The following is an 18691-nucleotide window of genomic DNA, read 5'->3' as shown; positions in this document are numbered from 1 at the left end:
TCCTTGGTCCAAAGGCTCACTCCACCTTTGAATCTAGGCCTTAATACCTTAACGCTGTTCAAAGAATGGGACTAAAGCACTGCCCTTTTTCCAGGATTTCACCACCAGAATTTTCTACTCTTTCCTGGCAAGCTTGCTTCCCTCTCTTTCATACTCTCTTCTTCAAAATCTGTTCTCCCAGGAAATCCCCAATTGACCCTTGCTTTCAGTTCTAGACTAGTTTGGCCATAGCTTCTGATTTATAAGGAAGTGTGCTGTAATAGAAAGGGTGCTAGATTTGGAGTCTGGAGATAAGGATTCAGGATTTTACCAACTATGTGGTCATAGGGAAGTCCCACATTCTCAGTTCAGTTTCTTCATCAGAAAAGGAGATAATACACTATTTGACTCACAAGGTTGTGAGGAAAACCTTTTGCAAATCTCTAAGCACTAAAAAATGTAAACTGGTTTACAGGTCACTGGGTTTCCTTCTAGTCTGCTTTGTGTCTTCTTCATTAGACAGATCAATTCTTGGGAGCAGGGACCCAGTCTTCTTTTTGTAGATTGCCCTAGGGTCTATTTCAGAGTTTTTAAGATTAGAGACAGGCCAGAAAGGCATAGAGACAAAGCTTCAACCTGGTTTTTTGGTTGTTTGTTTTATGATACTGTCTCCACTACAGAACTGAAAGGAAAACCCATGATCTCACAAGTCACCACAGACCTTTCAAGTCATCGAGTCTCCCTTAGAAAAGCCTGGATTTATATCATATACACTGCCAATTTAAACCTAGATAGTTTGTAATAGTTGTTGCACATTGTTTTCCCTATTACTATGATCTCCTTGAAAGCAGGAATTGTCTTTTGCCTGTTCCCAAGCACATAGCACAGTGCCAGGCACATAGTATTCAATTAATAAATATTTATTTATTGACCAACTGATCACCATAAAACACAAATATTATTGCTTACGAGCTAAGGGAAGGAAGAAATCAAGTAAAGATGGGGGAGAGGGGGAGAAGTGAGTCTCTATTTCCATTAGAGTCCCTTGCACTTCCAGTATCATCAGAATATATCACATCAGATAAAGGGGCTGTGGCCCAGTGTCCAGAGACCAGAATTCCCAGCATTTATATGCCAAAGACAGATAGTATAAAAAGATGGGCCAATAAAAAATTTTACTGGAAAAAAGGAGGTAATAGGTACCAAAACAATAGTGACAGAAAGACACATACATACATATTACACACATACACATATGGGAAGGGGATAGAGTAAACTATGATTATTTTTCTCTTTATCCCTATCATTTCCTCACTTTGAGTGTTGAAGGAGAATGACCAAAAAGACATGTAAGGAACCAGGGACATGGCTTTCTCCAGCCTACTGAAGCCCTAGCCATCCCCCTAAACTGAACTAGGAGAGAAGCTCAAACAGAGAAGATCCGTGGGAAGCCAGGACTGAATGACCATTAAGGGCTAGAAGGCCTCTGTAGTGATTTCCGAAGTTCTTGCAAGAGGGACTCCTGCTCAGTGATTCCAATGCAGTTCATACAGGACTCTAAGTATTGGGGGAGAAGACTGGAGAGAAGAAGAGAAGCATAAGAGAGCAACAATGGCAAGATGGTTCAAACTCGGTCCCTACCATCCCACCAATCCTCAGTCTCACCCCTCAGAGTCATCCTGTTGCTGGTCAGCCTCAGCCTCTAGCTTCTGATAGATTGCAATAGCATCATCCTTCCGCTCTAGCCTCCATAGGACATGCAGCAGATGTAAGGAAGCATTTCGGTAACCTGCATCAGCCATAAACACACACCCCCCCATTTTCATTAGCTTTAAAAGGATCCCCACAGGGATTTCCCCCATCACATCTCAGAAGTCTCCAGCAGCCTGTAGCACATCAGCCCTACACCCAAGCTGGCAAAAGAGAAACTTCTGCATGACAGACCACACACCACCTTGTGCACCTTGGCACACCTTGACACATTTCCTAGGCCAGAATACATACTTGTACATGCACAAATTTCAGAGTTGGGCACCACTATGCATCTCTTCAAATGTAACTCACCACCCTCCCCCCCCCCAAGACCTTTCATGCCCCTCATCCATACCTGGGCAAACCTGTACACCAAGGAGGAAATCTTGTAGAGCTCTGGCATCCTGGCCTTCTGCCACCCATTCCAGCCCCCGGCTAATTAATGCCACTGCTTTTAGCCTCTGAAGAACTTTCATAGATGGGCAGATCTCTGAAGGGAGCTCATCTTCATTACTAGAGACAACATCTACTTCCCCCCCCCCCCCCAACCAAGTTAGCAATTTATTTCAGAGCCATAAATTCCCGAGGCAGCATCTGTACCAATCTCTCTGGAGTCCATGTTCCCAGTTCCCCTGTATTGGTCCATCCTAGCAAAATCTCTCTCTAAAGGACACTCTCTAAAGGATTCCCCTATAGGATCATTAGTTCCCTTGGAGAGGATCTCAAGAAATCCAGAACTGGTAGGAAAAGAGGGATGGATCATAAGAACCAGAGACTTGGAGCTCACCTCCATTCAAACTTTGGCCTATATCTCCACCTGCATCTTGGTCTACAGCTCTGCCCATAGGCTGCACCCGGAAGAGTAACTCAAGGCACCTAAAAGGGATCAGATCATGTGTGGTTTTTGTCATGGATCCCTCAGGCAGTAAAGATTTGTGGAACTGTTCTCAGAATATTTTTAATTGAAGGAAATGCTAATTTTCAATTAGAGCTGAATGAAAAAATATATATATTTCTTCCCTAAGTTTATGGACCCCCTGAAATCTAGCCATGGACATAGGTTCAAGACCCTTATTGTAAGTAGATTTCATATGGGGCCTGACCCCTGCACCAGAGGTTAATTAAAAAAAAAAAAAAATTGGCTCCCTCCACCCCATTCATTATATTCTCTCTCACCTGCTAAACTCCTCCAAGGCTTCTTTCCGGGCTCCCAGCCCAGCATGGGCCTGACCCTGAAGCAAGTGGGCAGCTGAGGCCCACAAGAGGCAGCACAGACGCTCTGAGGGGTTCTCAGAAGGAGGTGGGGCTGGGGATAGAGAAGGCTTGAAGCTAGCCCCTCCTTGACCCAGCCAGAGTTTCTGAGGAACCAAAAGTACTATTCGGCTAAGCAGCTCCTCACACACAGTCAGGGAATCATGGAATCTGCCCACAATAATCAGGGCCGCTGCTGTCTCCAGGAAGACCTCGGATAAACGGGGAACTTGAGAGCCACCAGACAGGAACACAGAACACGGCATGCCCTGAAGAGATACCCACCAGCACTAGTAATTCTTCTCTGGCAACATCCACACTCTCTCCCCTCCAACCTGGGCTTTGTGACTTGAAGACCAAAAGTCTGAAGAGGAATATCTCCCTTCTAAGCCTTTAAGACTCTCCCCCTCCAGGAAGCTTTCCCAGATTCAGTCCATCTCAGGCTTCAAGAACAGATTGTTTAATTCATTGCAGCACTAAGCACAGTGTCTGGCAAGAACATCCAGTGCTTAGGCATAGTAGCTGGCATGTAATAGGTGCTTAATAAATGTTTATTGATTGATTATGCTTCTAGATCCTCACACGGTAACCCACACATAATAGGCTAGCTGGTTGAGAGATCATTCAAACCTCAAGAGAGGAAAGACAAAATTATTCTGCTATAATCCAGATGGAAAACCAGCATATAGCCCTCCTTCATCCTGCCCAATCCTGTCTCCCACACACACCTGTGACATTGGTCCATCCAGCAACAAGGCCAGCAGGTCCAAGTATTGCTCCACAGCCTCTCCATTCCTAAGGATCCATAGTATAGATGATGCCCTCCTTCTCCCTACTCCATCCTTCCCATTACTCTCCCAGATAGGAATGATTTTGACAACCAATATCCCAATAACTGCTTTTATCCAATATATGGATTTTTCAGAACTACTACTTCTCTTCTTTCCTCCCCCAAAGCTACTTTTGTGTCATTACCATGCACAGGGGGAAGAAATGCTCACATTTTGTTTTCTGGCATTTAACTATTCAATGGTTAGCAAGAAAAACTAAGATCAGGGGAATAAATGGGGAAAAGAAAGAAAACAAGCATTTATTAAGTGCCTACTATGTGCTAGCTACTATGATAAGTCTTTTACAAATACTATCTCATTTAATCCTTGCCAAAATCCTGGGAGGTGGGTGCTATTATTAGTCCCATCTTATAGCTAGAGAAACTAAAGCAGACAGTGACTTGCCTAGGATCACATAGCTGAAAACTAAGGCTCAATTTTAACTCATCTTTCTTCCTAACTCTAGGCCCTCCTCACAGACAGAACTAGGGGAGGGAGAGAAGCCTATCATTTTCTGTTCCTGACTGTATAGAAAGCAAGGTGAGATAGTATGGGCATTTGCATCTTTAATTGCTCTAATCAGACTGGAGAAATGGGGCTGACATTGGGATGGGCAGGCTCACAAGAGAATGAGTTGAGAAGGCAGAGCTGAGGGCAGGTGAAGGACAGAGACTAGGAAGAGGTGGTATTGGAGGCAGAGAGAAGAGAAGCAGCCTCTCAAAGAGTCAAAATCCTTGGATAGGCTTGGGTGCTTGTCCCCGTTCTACCACCAACTTGCTGTTTGAACTTGAACAAATCTTTTTCTCACATTGTTTTCCCCATCTGCAAAACAAGGGGGTTGGAGTAGACAGCCCTGAATTCCCTTTATCTTTGTAACTTAGCACTTTGTAAGTTAGCCCTGTAACTGTCACTTCACAAATTTGTGCTGATGGATTTTAGCGCTAATAATCTATGAATCTATTAACTGGAGATGGAGAAAGGGAGAGGCAAAGGGACATGCCAATACCTGCCTGTCTGGAGACAACGACTTGCAAGAAGGTATCTGGCCTGGCTCTGAGTCCCAGAGTATAGGCAGGAGGCAGGGCTGGGTGGAGGAATCAGAAGCTCTACCCCAATAGGGAACAAGGATGGCTTGGAGTTTTGAGGAATACTCAAAGCCTGCAAGAAATAATAGTGGATGTCAGAGAAGGGCTGGATCCCCCCATCCCATGGAATGGGACTGTATTCCTGTCTTATTCCCTAAGATGCTGCTCTCTGCCAACCCTAAAAGATATAAGGCTTCTTTAGTTCCTAATGAAGTCCTGCCTCCCTCTAGCATTCAAACCCATAGATTTCCTGCCTTGTCTGTCTGACCAGGGCAGATGAAGAGATTGTTCAAGCTGAGTGGGGCAAAGGGAAGGTCCAGAGCCGGAGAAGCAGCCTGGCTCTCCAAGCCCATGTGCACACCTCTACTAGTAGCCTTAAGCTGTCCAACTCAGCTGTGGTGTGGCCAAGTTGTCGATAGAGTCGAGCAGCCTCCAGGAGAGGGGGTCCTTGGCCTGGGCCTGCCTTCAAAGCCTCAAGGAGATGCAGCAATGCCCTCTGTGGATGGCCCTGGAACAGAGAAAGACAAAGGCAGGGAAAAAAAATGAAAACAGGACCCCAGGTCACCAGGAATCCTAACTCATATATAAAGACTTCCTATTCCATGGTCTTCCTACATGTAAGCACATGGGTCCCTGCAGAATTTCAGCAGAAAAAGGCCTCAGAGAATTGAACTCGTTTATAAGAATACAAGCCATTCTCCAATTGATGGTCAAGGATATGAATGAACAATTTTCAGACAAAGAAATTAAAGTCATTTCTAGTTATATAAAAAAATGCTCTACATCACTATTAATCAATAGAGAAATGCAAATTAAGAAAACTCTGAGGTATGACCTCACACTTCTCAGATTGGCTAAGATGACAGAAAAAGATAATGATAAATGCTGGAGGGGGATGTGGGAAAACTGGGTCACTAATTCATTGTTAGTGAAGTCGTGAATTGATCCAACCATTCTGTAAAGCAATTTTCACCTATGCCCAAAGGGTTATAAAACTGTGTATAGCCTGTGATCTAGCAGTGTCAGTACTGGGCCTGTATCCCAAAGAGATCATAAAAGAGGGAAAAGGACCCACTTGTGCAAAAATATTTGTAGCAGTTCTTTTTATAGTGGCAAGAATTGAAAAATGAGTAGATGCTCATCAGTAGGAGAATGGCTGAATAAGTTATGGTATATGCATGTTATAGAATATTATTGTTCTATAAGCAATGATGATCAGGAGGATGATTTCAGAAAGGCCTGGAGAGACTTGCATGAACTGAAGTTGAGTGTAGTGAATAGAACCAAGAGAACATTGAACCTATGTGATGATCAACTCTGATGGACTTGGCTCATTTCAACAATGCAGGGATTCAGACGAATAGACTTGTGATGGAGAGAGCCATCTACATCCAGAGAGAGGACTAGGGGAACTGAATGTGGATCACAAAATAGCATTTTCACCTTTTTTTGTTGTTTTTTCTTTTTCATTTTTTCCCTTTTTGATTATTCTTGTGTAACGTGGAAATATGTCTAGAATTACACATGTTTAATATATATTGGATTACTTGCTATCTAGGGGAAGAGGTAAGGGAAGGAAGAAAAATTTAGAACACAAGATTTTGCAAGAGTGAATATGTTAAAAACTATCTTTGCATGTATTTTTTAAATTAAAAAGCTATTAAAAATTAAAAAGAAAAGAAAAAGAAAAAAGAGAAAAAAGCCCTCAGAGGCCACATTATCCACTCAACTGAAATCTGAACATTGATTTCGCGGAAATTTTTTACCTTTCATTCAAGCTTAAATCTACTTCTGCCATTTCCATCCCATGTACTTCTAATTCTGTCTTCCAGGAGGTACAAAACAATTTTATTTCCTCTTCTAAATGAAAGGTCTTCAAGATCTGAAGGCAGCTATCATGTCACACATAAGTTCTATCTCCTCTAGGCTTGCTTTGATCCTGCAGCCTCTCTTTAGATGACATGAAATCAAAACTCCCCAACATTCTAGCTGCCCTCCTCCGGATATTTCCAGCTTATCAATGTCCTTCCTAAAAAATGTGGCCTTCAGAAGTGCACAAGGGCCCCAGTGTGGTTTGACCAGGCCTGAGAATAGGGAGGTGGCAGTATCTCCCAAGGCTTAGCCCCAAGCAGCTGACCGTGGTACAACATTGGCATCTGCTCTTTTTTTCACACCCCACTGTTGAATTGGACTGAGCCAATAATTTAATAAAGGTTTATTAAATGCCTACCATGTCACCAATGCAAGGCAATGTGCTAGGTCTACGAATCTACAGAAATAAGAGAGTCCCTGCTGAGATGGAATTGTTATTCTATTGGGTGGGACACAACTCTAGGCAGGTGAGTTGATGGCTAGAGAACTAAGCCTACAGCTGAGAAAACTTAAGTTCAAGTCCCCCTTCTCAGGCACTTACTATCTGTGGGAACCTGGGCAAGTCACTTGTCTGTTTGCCTCAGTTTCTTCTTACGTAAAATCAGCACCTATCTCATGGCATTGTGGTAAGGATAATGTATGACAGTATTATTTTTTTTAAATACAAGTATAGGATATATCTATGAATTATGACAGTTTCAAAAGAGGCACACTAATACCTAAGGAAAATCAGGAAAGGTCTCTTCTAGGCACTTGAACTATATTTGAAAAGAAACTCAAGAATCCACAAGATGAAGAGGGTGGATAGGGAAGAAGGGAGAGAAAGTGGAATTCAAAATTTTAAAAACAAATATTAAAAATCATTTTTACATGTAACTAGGAAAAAACACTAAATAAATTTAATGTTTAAAAACATGAAGGTGGGGAGGCAAAGGCTGAGGTGTGATGTGGGGAGAGATCTAGAAGGTCAGTTGACCTGCAAGTGAAAGTATGTTAAGGGCATAATAAGACTAGAAAGATCCATTAAAGAAAAAAAAATTTCAAACCACTGTCCAGTCATGTTTTTCCCACCTTGTACTCATTCATGGTCATGATTCTTTGGACCAAGTTTAAACTTTACCTTTGTAAGCATCACAATTCATCTTTCTAAACCTGACTCTAGTCTACCAGGATTTTGTTGAATATTGATTGTCATCTACTGAGGTGGCTATCTATCTCTTCTAACTCTGTTTCATCTGCAAATGTAGGAAGTATGCCACCTAAATCCAGGTTATTGTGATAAAAATGTAAAAGAGCATAGAGCCAAGCACAGATCCTTGGGCCATTCCATATTTAAACATTTAACTATTAATTATTCTTCTTGGGGTCTGGTCATTCAATGAGTTCTGAATTCATCTATCACCAGAACAGCATAAAGATTGACAAACATGTTGTTTTTTAAGCTAAGTATATCTGCAACATTACCCACTATAATAAGAAATGAGATTAGTCTGACAAACCCCAGTGCCACATTAGGCTGAGTGAGCAACAACCTCCCCCCACAACCCAGGGCCTTTCCGATTTTCCCATTACCATTTTCCGAAGGCAGGCTCCCAAGGCTGTGTGGACTTGGGCTAGCACAGGGCGGGGGCACAGGCTCAATGCTGCTTTCTGTAGGCTGCTCAAGGCTAACAGCAAGTTCCCCACATGAAGCTCATGAAGCCCTGGGAAGTATCAGGAGGAAGATCCTTTAAAAAGGACTGAAGCTGGAGATGGGAGGCGGGACTGAAACCTGAGTATCCAAGGGAGGTTAGAATGATATTCACACATGAACAAATACCAAAAAGAAAGCAAAGGAAAATGGAGAGGTAAGTTGTAAAAGAGACTGAGATCCTTCCCCTTCCCACTGACCACATAGGTGAAGGACATGGCAAAAAAAGGGTGAGGTACTCTGTAAGAACTCATTGAGGCTAGAAGGAGAAGAATATGTCGACAGGCTGGGTGTAGGGGCACAAACCTGGGCTCTCTGCTCACCTTGGAGGAATGCAGCTGTCGTAAGAAGAACATCCCTCAGACTCCTGGCATCCTGGAGGATCACTGGAGCATCCAACTCTCCAATAGGGGGATTCCACATACTTAGCAATGACAGCAAGTCTTCAGTAGGTTCAAGGAGAGGAACCCCACTCTCTTCGTACTTGTTTGGTGAGAAGTTGGGATCAGACTTCAAAAGGCCCAGAAGTCCAGCCACCAACTCTCCCCTAAGAAACTCCTACCATTTAGGAATTTCTCCTTTGCCCCCCTCCCTACTTACTAACCCATTTCATCCCTGCCTCACCAAATATGAGCATCCAGATTAGGAAAAGGTGGATTTAAGAGGTCAACACCCTGGGGAGGGGAGAATTTATGGGGGCACAGAATTGGGGAAGAGCCTGGGACATAAACTGCTGATATTTCTCACCTGTCTCCTCAACACGGTACATAAGAGTATAGCTAAGTCTCCAGGATGGTTATCTGTCAGCCATAAGGCCCCTTGTAATCCCACCAAGAGGTGTAGGGGAAGAAGCATCTCAGGAGTTATGAAGGGGCTTTGAAAAATGGCCTTCCATAGGTCCCCTGACTGGGGCAATGGCGCCCCTATAGCATCCAGCACTATAGAGACACAGATGGTTAGAGAGGGCACTTAGAGAAGCCAAGATAAATTACAGGATGTTTCCTCATGTTACCCCACCCCTTCTTCCAGATAAATTGTGACTTTTGCTCCTCCTCTCTCACAGGAGGGCCTACAATAAAAAATGAGGAACACAGAAGCTGGCCTATAGACAGAAGCCATAGGTTGTTATCCCATAGACTCCTGTAATTGAGGGGAGGATCTGAGGGAGTAGTTGAGAGTCTAGCAAAGAGTTAAGGAAAGGTTATTGTGAAATATTTGTATTCTGGAGAGTTATAAGTTCTATGTAAGGAAAAGGCTGGTTGGTGGTGGTAATAGTGGTCAGGTTAGTGAATCACTAGGGGGAAAATCAGTATCCAGCTCTCTCACCCCTTTCCAGGCCCCGATGGATGTCCAGAGCATGATCCTTCATGAATCGCTGGGTCAAGCCAGCTCCCAGGGTCAGGGTATTAGCCAAGACAGTCAGCTCCAGAGGAAGGACAGAAAGAGCTGAAGGGAGCCCTAGAGCCATATGTCAGCAATCATTAAGAGCGCCTCTAACCGGACCTTTTCTTTCTTCAATCAGGAAACTCCTTCCAACCGCGAGAACTTCCACCTCTATTTAAAAGACTCAGGGCCTAGACAGCCTCACCTCTGGTAACGTCTCCCTCCAAACAAACTATAAGATCAATAACTCGCCAAGCATCCCTGTTCTTCAAAGGGGGCAATGCTTAAGAGTTCAAGGGACCAAGATGGCTCACTCTTAGCGCCTTGTTTCCCCACTTTGGTCCCCTCCACACTCCCGCCATACCCTGTAGCCTGTGGAGGAGCCCCCGGAGTCTGTCTAGGACATGATGAGCAGCCTGCTGCTTCAAGGACTGCCCCGAGTCCTGAGCTACCACCTGCTAACCAAGGAAAGGTGTCATCGAGAGCCTCCCGGCGCCCGCTCCTCTTCCCTACCCCGTGGCCTTGGAAAAGGGAGAAGCCAGGGCAGAGGCCAGGGATGGCTCTAGGTTCCAGACTAGCAATGAAATATACGGCCCTTGGGTGTGAGGTCCAGAAACTGGAGGGCAGAGGAGACTCAGCAGGATGGGTCTTTGGTGGCTAGACTGACTGGTTTAGCCCGTGGGTGTGTGAAAGACTCACAGCTGACTTCGGTAAGGGGCTCAAAGAGCACTCTGCATGCCGATAAGGAGGAAGACTCTGGGTAAGGGGAGAACTGTGGGAGATGGCGCTTTCAGTGCAGAGCAAGACGTCAGTGGGAAGGAGCTGTCACTAGAGTTAGTGGTCGATAGAGGGGTGCGGCAAGTGAGGGGAGCTGCAGGGGAGCGTGTCAAAAGTGGTGTTACCGGAGCAGAAGGGGGGGGGGTGTCTCTTTGGATAGGGGAATTGCAGGAACCGAACTTACCCTCCACTGCTGGACCAGTTGATCATTTTCCTCCCTCCACAGGCGCAGGCAGCCAGGGTGAGCCTGGGGCGCAGTGGGGCCTGGGGACATGCTGTTCCCGGCCACCGCCTGAGTATTTCTCAAGGATTTTCCAGATTCGACGTTCGGCAAGCCTGGGAGCGCAGGGGGAACTGCCGTGGTCTCCTAGGCGAGCGGCAATTCGCGGGAAGGGAGTTCACACATGCGCAAATCTGCCTTGGATACGCTCACCCAACAACAGGCAATGAAGATTAGTCTCCCCGCCCACGCAGGCGCTAAAGTCGTTGCGGATAGGCCACTTAGCCACAATCCGCAGCCGCGATTGGCTTTTCAAAGAAAGGGCGAGACCTGCGGGAAACTTGAAGACGGAATAGGGGGAATGCCTCCTCAAGAAGAGGATCTGCTAAAACTATTACAGTATATGGGGGGGCGGGTAATGTGCCGTCGATTTGGGAGTTTGGCATAACCTCCCCTTCTCGCGATCTCCTCATGGTCATCCGGGGTAATAGAAGCTAGATTCCTGACCTGCCTCTCCAGCAAACCATACGTCCCAGCATGCTTCAGGAGCTCACTACTTTTCAGAGTATGCTGGGAATTGTAGTTAGAGTAAAGAGCTTTGCCGGCCTACCTGTTATTCTTGGGGAAAGAAGGCCTGCCAGATCTATACTAACTCCCCCGCAAGGGAGAGCAGATCCTTATACCATTCTTTGTAACCTCCCTATTCAAACTCCCATTCCTTCCCAAGTCTCATATCACTTCTTACAGTCTAGCCTCCTATTGCCCCTAAATGCCCAGCAATAAATCACATTTCTCAGGAATTTACACTTGTACTTCCGCATTGCCATCTAGGGGAGGGGGTGGGGGGAAGGAGAGGAAAAATTGGAACAAAAGGTTTGGCAGTTGTCAATGCTGTAAAATTACCCATGCATATAACTTGTAAATGAAAAGCTATTAAAAATTTAAAAAAAAAAAAGAAAAAGAATAAAGTTACATTTCCTTCCTGTCTTGACCTTGACCCCCACCTTTTCATTAGCATTAAGCTCCTAAAAGGGTAAAGAGTATATCCTTAGCTAGTATCCTTTGTTTCTGGGGTAAATTTTTAATCTCTGGGTAGATTTCTGAGTTAGGATGTAAGCCTGGACTCCCCCAGCCAAAGGAAAAAAAGATTAGAAGGGAGTCGGGGCTTCAGCATTAGGGTCTATATAATCCTATTGGAAGATTGTGCTATGCACTTCTCTTGCCACATCTTGTTTTTTGAGAGTTGCCTTGCTTGTGAGAGCCCAATGAAAGCTTCTTGCTTTTTACCTTGAGAGTCTCTGATTTTAATTTGGGTAAAGGTCACAGAAGCAATCATGAAGGGCTATGGATTCATGTTATATCCAGTGAAGGGCTGGACATGTTCAGCCTATAGAAAAGAAAACTTAGGGAGAATATAATTGTATTCAAGTATTTGAAGGATTGATGATGAAGGATGATTGATGAAGCATTGATGATTTCAATATTAGATGTGGTTAGTAGAGGAATTGATCCCTGGGGCAAGCAGGCAGAAGGTTTAGAAGATAGTTTAGCTCCATGGTCCCACTCTCTGGGGAGATCGTCTAGTCTGAAATTCAAGTTATGTCAAATCCCTGAGACCCACCCTCTGTAGAGGTCTCAAGTAGTTTCACATTGCCATGTTCTGACAGAAATCCCAGTTATGTCCCCGAGGTTAAAATTTCCCTTTAAAATCTACTTATGGGCCATCCCATGGCTACTGCCCTCCTTTGGCTAAATCAGCAATAGCACGATGCCTCATGCTACATGGTATCTCCCCTAACTCCACTCTACTTCCCACCCCTATTTCTCCTTTCAGCTCTTTTAGGGTGCTAAGTTCCTTTCAGAATTTAATTGGCAGCTAAGGACATACTCCAATCTCATGGGGTGCTTACTTTCTATCAAGTAATTGTGAGTTCCCCTGAGGAACTTGTCTTTCACATGCTCTCCCACTCCATTTCATATTTACCATTCCGGTGTCTATTGTACTCCATTTTGTCTGCAACCTTTTTCCTAAATAAATTTACCTTTTGCTAAAGAGAATAGTCATTCCAGCAGGATGAATACAGAGAGACTTGGAGAGACTTACATGAACTGATGCTAAGTGAAATGAACAGAACCAGGAAATCATTGTACATTTCAACAATACTATATGAGGATCAATTCTGATGGAAGTGGCTGTCTTCGGCAATGAGAGGATCTAATTCAATTCCAATTGATCAGTGATGAACAGAACCAGCTACACCCAGCTAAAGAAGACTGGGAAATGAGTGTGGACTGCTTGAATTTTTGTTTTTCTTCCCAGGTTATTTTTACCTTTCTAAATCCGATTTTTTTGTGCAACAAGAGAACTGTATAAATATGTATGCATATATTGTATTTAAGATATATTTTAACATGTTTAATAGTCACTATGCCCTAATGAGTGACTGACCAGATGAGTTTCTTGATGGAGAAAAGGATCTACATCCAGGGAAGCTAGGAGCCAATGTATCCTTGTTGCATAGACTTGCTATACAAGGGCAAAGAAAAACTCTTCCTTTGTTAAATGTTCATTAACTTGCAAGTGCCTCGTTTTGTCCCAACATTGAACCTAAATTAAGAGAATGCTGGCTTTAGAGCACCTCCAATAACAGCTAGGATCAGATTTTACATTTGTTTCAATCAAAGCCTAAACTCACAGCTAGAACACTTTAGAGATTATTTACTTATAATTTATATAATTCAAGTGCTCTTCTATGCTTATTGAGGACTTCTACCAGAGGTGAACTCAATATTACAAAGGCAATTCATTTCACTTTTAGACAGTTCTACTATAAAATTTGTCCCTTCATTGAGGTAAAATAAAGCTTTTACCTTTTTCACTCTCAATCAAATCAGAGTAAGTCTGATTGTTCTTCAATACAAGCTTCCCTCACCAGTATTGTATCTTCTCTAACCAATTCCTTAAAACTACTTTCCTTTTCATAGGATGGTTTTTTAGGCCACTTTACCATCTTGGTCACCTTCTTCTGGTGCTTGTTAATGTTCCTAAAATGTAGTTCCAGGACTGAATGTAATACTACAAAGTACATTCCCTTTCTTGATTTTGATCAACTCCAGCCCTAAAAAATCATTCTATTTGCCTCATCTAACTATAGAATAAATGATAAAGCTAGAGACCCTGGACCTTCTGATCAGGGAACTAACTTACTAGTAATGGGCTTAACATTCAATGCTGACTCACAATCCACAAAGGTTCATCCTTTGAATGGACGTTTTCTTTTAAACTAATCTTGAAGATCATAACAGATGAACAATCAAGGATAGCAGTTTGAAGGAAGAAGAGGGGACACTGAAACAGCCATTGATCACAACTTGAGGAAAGAGAAAAAGGAAAATCAGCATCTAAAAATCACACAACTCTATAGAATGATATTTAAAGATCACTAGATGGGGTTAGGAGATGGGTCCTAAACTTGATGTTGCCACTAAATTACCATCTTGGGCAAGTTATTTCCTGTATAAAACTATATAATCTTTAAATTTCCTTCCAAGTTTCACATTTTGAGATATACAGCTTCCTCTCACCCCCGCCCCAATTCCATTCTAACCTCCCCAAATCAGAGTTTGTGAAGCTACATTTTACTGAATTCTGATTCAGTAATGATTTGTCTCATAATCCCAGGGAGGGCTGCAATTGACTGAGCTGGTAAAGACATATTTAGTGCATTTTAAGACTAGAGATTGTGACTAACAAAATCCAACGGTTAGAGTTACAAAGAGAAATTCCACTTAAAGTAATTACCAATAGTATAAAATATTTGGGAATCTATCTGCCAAGGAAAAATCAGGAACTATATGAGCAAAACTACAAAACACTTTCCACACAAATAAAGTCAGGTCTAACCAATTGGAAAAATATTAAATGCTTTTGGATAGGGCGAACAAATATAATAAAGATGACAATACTGCCTAAACTAATCTATTTATTTAGCGCTATAGCAATCAGACTCCCAAAAAACTATTTTAATGATCTAGAAAAAATAACAAAGTTCATATGAAAAAACAAAAGGTCAAGAATTTCAAGGGAACTAATGAAAAAAAAAAATCAAATGGAAGTGGCCTAGCTGTATCAGATCTAAAATTATATTATAAAGCAGCAGTCACCAAAACTATTTGGTCCTGGCTAAGAAATAGACTAGTAGTGGAATAGGTTAGATTCAAAGGACAAACTAGTCAATAACTTTAACAATCTAGTGTTTGACAAAACCCAAAGACCCTAGCTTTTGGGATAATAATTCACTTTTTGGCAAAAACTGCTGGGAAAATTGGAAATTAGTATGGCAGAAACTAAGCATCGACCCACACTTAATACTGTACACCAAGATAAGTGCAAAATGGGTTCATGACTTAGGCATAAAGAATGAGATTATAAATAAATTAGAAGAACACAGGTAGTTTACCTTTCAGACCTGTGGAAGAGGAAGGAATTTGTAACCAAAGAAGAACCAGGGATCATTATTGATTACAAAATAGAAAACTTTGATTATATCAAACTGAAAAGGTTTTGTACAAACAAAACTAATGCAGACATGATTAGAAGAGAAGCAACAAACTGGGAAAACATTTTTACAGCCAAAGATTCTGATAAAGGCCTCATTTCTAAAATATATACTACGTTTTTATTGTGATTTTTATAAGAATTTATAAGAAATCAAGCCATTCTCCAATTAATAGTCAAAGGACATGAACAGACAATTCTCTGATAATAAAATTGAAACTATTTCAAGCCACATGAAAAGATGCTCCAAGTCATTATTAATCAGAGAAATGCAAATTAAGACAACTGAGATACCACTACACACCTGTCAGATTGGCTAGAATGACAAGGAAAGACAATGTGGAATGTTGGAGGGGATGTGGGAAAACTGGGACACTGATGATACATTGTTGGTGGAATTATGAATACATCCAGCCACTCTGGAGAAAAATTTGGAACTATGCTCAAAAAGTTATCAAACTGTGCATACCCTTTGACCCAGCAGTGTTCCTACTGGGCTTATTTCCCAAAGAGATTTTAAAGAAGGGAAAAGGACCCTTGTATGTGCAAGAATGTTTGTGGCAGCCCTTTTTGTAATGGCCAGAAACTGGAAACTGAGTGGATGCCCATCAATTGGAGAATGGCTGAATAAGTTGTGGTATATGAATATTATGGAATATTATTGTTCTATAAGAAATGACCAGCAGGATGATTTCAGAAAAGCCTGGAGAGACTTACATGAACTGATGCTGAGCAAAATAAGCAGGACCAGATCATTATATACTTCAACAACAATATTATATGAGGATGATTCTTATGGAAGTGGCTCTCTTCAACAACAAGATGAACCAAATCAGTTCTAATAGAGCAGTAATGAATTGAACCAGCTACACCCAGAGAAAGAACTCTGGGAAATGAGTATGAATCACTACATAGCATTCCCAATCCCTCTATTTTTGTCCGCCTGCATTTTTTATTTCCTTCACAGATTAATTGTACACTATTTCAAAGTCTGATTTTTTTGTACAGCAAAATAACTGTATGGACATGTGTATATATATTGTATTTAACATATACTTTAACATATTTAACATGTATTGGTCAACCTGCCATCTGGGGGAGGGGGTGGGGGGAAAGAGGGGAAAAATTGGAACAAAAGGTTTTGCAATTGTCAATCCTGAAAAATTACCCATACATATATCTTATAAACAAAAACCTATAATGATAATAATAATAAAAAGACTAGAGATTTTGAGAACACTATCAAATTTTCCATTTCAGTACAATGCAGGCATGTTCAGCACACAAAAAAGCACCAACATTCCTTCTTTTAACCATGTCCCTTGAGCCCCTAAAATGTCACAATGTGTAAGATCGCAATAAAAGAGTCAGGTAACCTTCCCTTCCTATGGATCCCATTAGAGAACACTGACCAAGAATATGGCCAATATTCACACCCTCTTAAGGTTCTGGTTTGGTTGGCATAGCTGCCTCTCTCCTATCACACTACCAATCTAGGGCGGCCAATCTATGGGTTTATAGTACTCCAATAAAAAGGTCCTATAAAAAGCTGAAGAAGGCAAAAGGTTGAGTCCTGGGGCCAGGAATTCTTAACCTAGGGTCCATGAATCTGTTTTTTGAAATTTTTTTATTGCTGCATTTCAATATAACTTGGTTTTTTTTTGTTTTATGCATTTAAAGACATTATTCTGAGGAGTTCATAAGCTACATCAGATGGCTAGTGGTCTGTAACAAAACAAATTAAGAATTCCTACTCCAGGCCATCTTCTTTCCCTTTATTTTTAAAAGCTTTTTATTTTTCAAAACATATGCGTGGACAATTCTTTAACATTAGCCCTTACAAAACCTTTGTTCCAATTTCCCCTCCCTTCCTCCCACTCCCTCCCCTAGATAGCAAGGATAGAAATATAACTTTTACTTCTTTCTTGAATTTTCATACTATTCCCTACATTTTGAGATGCAGGACCAAAGATAATTTTTGGATTTTGACTGTGATCTAATGTTAATTATTTCAAATTTCTATTGTCTGAAAATTTAATAAGCATGTCACCATCACCCATACAATTTAAAGAAATGTTGAACAGTGCAGGCAGGATAAGGATAGATCCCTGGAATGCTCCACCATAGACATCCCTTCTAATTGACACCATTCCATTAATCAACTATTCTTTTTAGCTCAGTCATTAAGTCAATTCCAAATTTACCTAATTGTCTGGTAGTCTAATCCATACTTCTCTTATTCATGGGAATAGCATGAATTCCAGTTTAACTAAATCAACTTAACTCTCTGGGTCTCAGTTTCTTCATCAGCTAGGTAGTACAAACAGATAAAATACTGGGGCTAGAGTCAGGAAGACCCGAATTTAAATCTAGCTTAAAATATTTACTAGTTGTGTGACCCTGAGCAAACTGTTTTACATGTCTGCCTCAGTTTCCTCAACTGTAAAAATGAAATAACAGCACCTATACCTCCCAGAATCATTATGAGGATCAAATGATATAGTATTTGTAAAGCTCCTAGCATAGTGCTTTACTAATGCTTTTGCATAGGTTTTTGTGTAGATGGTTAATAAATACTTGTTTTCTGCCCCTCCATACATTATTTAATCCTCATGTACCTTTTGTAGTTTTTTGCACAGTAGACACATTTGAATGACTGAATTGGGAACAAGACAAAGAGACAAGTTGTAGCTAGATGGTGGAGTGTTTTGAGGAATTTACAATAGGGAGTTAATGAAGACTAAGTTTTAAGTAAGTTTTTAGGAAGGTTATCCTAAAATCACATATTTGGAGACATGAGACTTTAGCAACCAGCCATTCTGTCATTTTAAAGATGAGGAAATTCAGGAACATTGGGAAGTTATTTACCCTAGGTCAAACAAAAGAGACTCTGTGTCTCTGCATCTGACTCTCTGTGAAAGAGACTCAATCATACAAACAGGCTCTAGTTATTCTCAAATTCTGTGATTCTTATTCCCTCACTCAGGATGCACTCCTATCTCCAGTCCTCTTCCCCCTTCAAAATAGGAAGCTCCTAAAGAGAGAGGACTCATTCTTTTGTGATATCCATAATATAACCTCACATGGTGCTCAGACGGGGCATAAATAGTAAGCAGATTTACTGATTTGAAGGGAATGAAGAGTATCAAACTTGGAAGAATATATTAGAATATGGCATGTGAGAAGCTGAGTGGAACAGGACAGAAACTGATTATAAACAATATTTCTCCCCCACAAAGTCCTATCCCACAAGATAGGGGTTTCTTCCCTCCAGCATCTCTTTCTTTCACACAA

The 18691-nt window shown here is 41.7% G+C and overlaps 1 protein-coding gene across 6 annotated transcripts; it reads right to left on the bottom strand.

The window, feature by feature from the left end:
* Positions 1–883: 883 nt before the first annotated feature.
* Positions 884–18598, bottom strand: FANCG (FA complementation group G). Of its 6 annotated transcripts, none has more exons than XM_051965381.1 (14): positions 10804–13639; positions 10207–10300; positions 9786–9917; positions 9207–9397; positions 8783–8942; positions 8342–8472; positions 5259–5405; positions 4819–4970; positions 3711–3777; positions 2908–3251; positions 2519–2607; positions 2087–2257; positions 1645–1768; positions 884–1556 (listed from the first exon to the last, which is right to left on the bottom strand). In XM_051965381.1, exons 1-14 carry the CDS (start codon positions 10891–10893, stop codon positions 1448–1450), a joined length of 2001 nt encoding a protein of 666 aa, XP_051821341.1. In that variant the 5' UTR covers positions 10894–13639; the 3' UTR covers positions 884–1447. The 6 variants fall into 6 exon arrangements, with proteins under 6 accessions (XP_051821341.1, XP_051821349.1, XP_051821363.1 ...); XM_051965389.1 differs by having other exon boundaries at positions 10207–10297; positions 10804–13638; XM_051965403.1 differs by lacking the exon at positions 2087–2257 and having other exon boundaries at positions 10804–18598.
* Between the last annotated feature and the right edge of the window lie 93 nt (positions 18599–18691).

This window comes from Antechinus flavipes, chromosome 1 (assembly GCF_016432865.1).
Source record: "Antechinus flavipes isolate AdamAnt ecotype Samford, QLD, Australia chromosome 1, AdamAnt_v2, whole genome shotgun sequence".
Classification (NCBI taxonomy): domain Eukaryota; kingdom Metazoa; phylum Chordata; class Mammalia; order Dasyuromorphia; family Dasyuridae; genus Antechinus; species Antechinus flavipes.
This window is presented reverse-complemented; position numbering and strand designations above follow the sequence as displayed.

Bases quoted from the DNA above. Each gene is read 5' to 3' on its own strand.
- FANCG (XM_051965381.1), bottom strand. From the start codon at position 10,893: ATGTCCCCAGGCCCCACTGCGCCCCAGGCTCACCCTGGCTGCCTGCGC. The intron at 2,608-2,907 runs GTGAGAGAGAAT...GATCCCTTTTAG, and splicing joins GCCTTGGAGGAGTTTAGCAG to GTGCCTTGAGTTACTCTTCC. The intron at 1,557-1,644 runs GTGAGACTGAGG...TCTTCTCTCCAG, and splicing joins CAACAGGATGACTCTGAGGG to TCTTCTCCCCCAATACTTAG.